The sequence below is a fragment of the Pteropus vampyrus genome, unplaced genomic scaffold (assembly GCF_000151845.1).
Source record: "Pteropus vampyrus isolate Shadow unplaced genomic scaffold, Pvam_2.0 Scaffold23834, whole genome shotgun sequence".
In the NCBI taxonomy this organism is placed as follows: Eukaryota; Metazoa; Chordata; class Mammalia; order Chiroptera; family Pteropodidae; genus Pteropus; species Pteropus vampyrus.
Genome location: NW_011912615.1, coordinates 1 through 1,973, shown reverse-complemented (window position 1 = coordinate 1,973; position 1,973 = coordinate 1). Strand labels below are relative to the sequence as shown.

The following is a 1,973-nucleotide window of genomic DNA, read 5'->3' as shown; positions in this document are numbered from 1 at the left end:
GCTCAGGTGGGAATCTGGCTTCTTTTGGGTGGCAGCCAAGAAAAAGTCACCCAGGCCTATCCAAGCTTGAAACTGGACCTTGCACAAGATCTCCAGCATGAGGCTCCCTGGTATGTTTTCTAAAGGCCTGGCACAACCTATCCCCCCAGGCCTATCCAAGCAAGTTCCAAATAGGCAATGGGAAGGCTGACAACCGAGTCTTTTCATGGAATATGCACCTCTTCTCGCTGCCCTCTGGTTTCTCTTATTCGTCCCTCTGCTCACTGAGAAGGAACAGGGAAAGAGGAAAAAAGGGGTAGGTGCTTACTCTGCTGTGACCACTGCTCAGGGGCCATTGCAGCAGGTGCCAAGCATGGAATGTTTGCAGCATCTTTTAGCAACCTGAGCTCAAGCGAAGCTTAGCCCCCTTGAGTCCTAGGACTGTCTGCTCAGAACCCCTGGCCAGAAGCCACCAAGAAGAGATGGGGCTGGCTCTCCTGCTGGGCCACCTACCACATCTGGTACAGGAAGTCGGACTGCAATGGCCTCTGCTCCTGGCAGAGCTCCAGGGCTGCTTTATTGAGCCTGATGAGGGCATCTTCTCTCTGGTTCTCCTCAGGGAGTGTCATCACTGCCTGGCAGGGTCACAGGTACCATGAGTAACTGTTCTGCCCAGGACACCAAAGGTCCCTATGTCCTCTAGTGATGTGTGTGGTGTGGTGAGGGGATATGGCCATGGAGAATCTGTCTGGTGTGCCTTCTGTGGGAGCCTGGGACCTCCCTCAGAAATCTGTACCCATGAGCCCCTTTTCCAGGGTTTGCCAGGGTCAGGGAGGGAGCCCCTCCTGTACCATAGTGGCCTACGCACCTGAGACAAAAAGAGATGACCCAAGAAATTGCTTTCCCTGGGCCCTCATTTCTTCACCCATGAGGAAAAGATGCACTGCTGGGGCCCTCTCTCACCAGGCTGGGCCAGGGCCACTCTCCCCAATCCCTTCAGGGGCAGGCAAGCACCTTTCTGAAGTCTTCCATGCAGAGGTTCCACTCAAGAGGGGAAAGGCTCTCCAGCTCCCAGGGGCTCTTGGCGCTCTCCCGGTCCGGGCTCCCCTCCACCAGGATCTCCTCCATGATGCTCTTCCCCTGAGGACTCCTGACCCTCACTCCAGTCTTCTGGAACCTGAAAGAATCTTGGGAGTCCCCGAGGGCCATATGCTCCTGCCGAGGCAGTTGGGATTCTAGGACTGGGTTCTTAAAGTACGCCGAAGACTCAACGTTCACCGTTGTCTTGTCCAAATAGACCGCCTGGGCCCTGGGGCTGAGGTGCTCCTCCTCGCCTGGCCCGGCCTCCTCGGCCTTGGAGGGCAGGATCATGTACTGGTGCCACAGTCTGTGCAGGTTTTGTACCACTTGGTGCTGGTAATGCAGCTGTTAGCAGGTGCAAGGGAAGACACGTGATGGGGAGGCCAGGCATGGGGCACCCAGAGCCTGTGAGCCTACTCTGGTTTCTCTGTTTGTTCCCTTGAGGGCACTGATGAAGGAGGCAGGGAGGAAGCCAGCAGGAGAGGCTGTGACCAGCGGGAATCCCCACTTCCCCTTCAACCTGAGCATCTCCAACTTAAAGCATTTTTTGCCTGTAGGCTTCCAAAGTAAGACTGGGTTTGAATGAAGGAGTTCCTGAAGCTCTGTTCTTGCCAAGCATCTACTTATCTTAGGCAAATTACTTAACCTCCCTGGGCCTCAGTTTCCTCCATGTAAAGTGAGGCTATAAATAGTGCCCATCTCACAGAGCTGCCGTGAGGAGAAAATGAGTTACTCATGGAAGACACTCAGAACAGCTTCTGGCATATTGGAAGTTTTTGCTATTCCTTTTACCCAGGGCAAGCCAGAGGGACAGGGGCCAGTGCTGGGCCTGTACCCGAGGATTCCTGTGGTGGAACAAGTCCTCCTCCGTGAGGTAGGCATCCACAGGTGACTGCGCACGTTCCGGGGTCAGG

The 1,973-nt window shown here is 55.1% G+C and overlaps 1 protein-coding gene across 1 annotated transcript; it reads right to left on the bottom strand.

Annotated features, from left to right (window-relative positions):
* Window positions 1-59: 59 nt before the first annotated feature.
* Window positions 60-1,967, bottom strand: LOC105311072 (MYCBP-associated protein-like). Its single transcript, XM_011387109.2, has 3 exons — window positions 1,895-1,967; window positions 994-1,404; window positions 60-614 (listed from the first exon to the last, which is right to left on the bottom strand). Exons 2-3 carry the CDS (start codon window positions 1,348-1,350, stop codon window positions 489-491), a joined length of 483 nt encoding a protein of 160 aa, XP_011385411.1. The 5' UTR covers window positions 1,351-1,404; window positions 1,895-1,967; the 3' UTR covers window positions 60-488.
* Window positions 1,968-1,973: the final 6 nt, after the last annotated feature.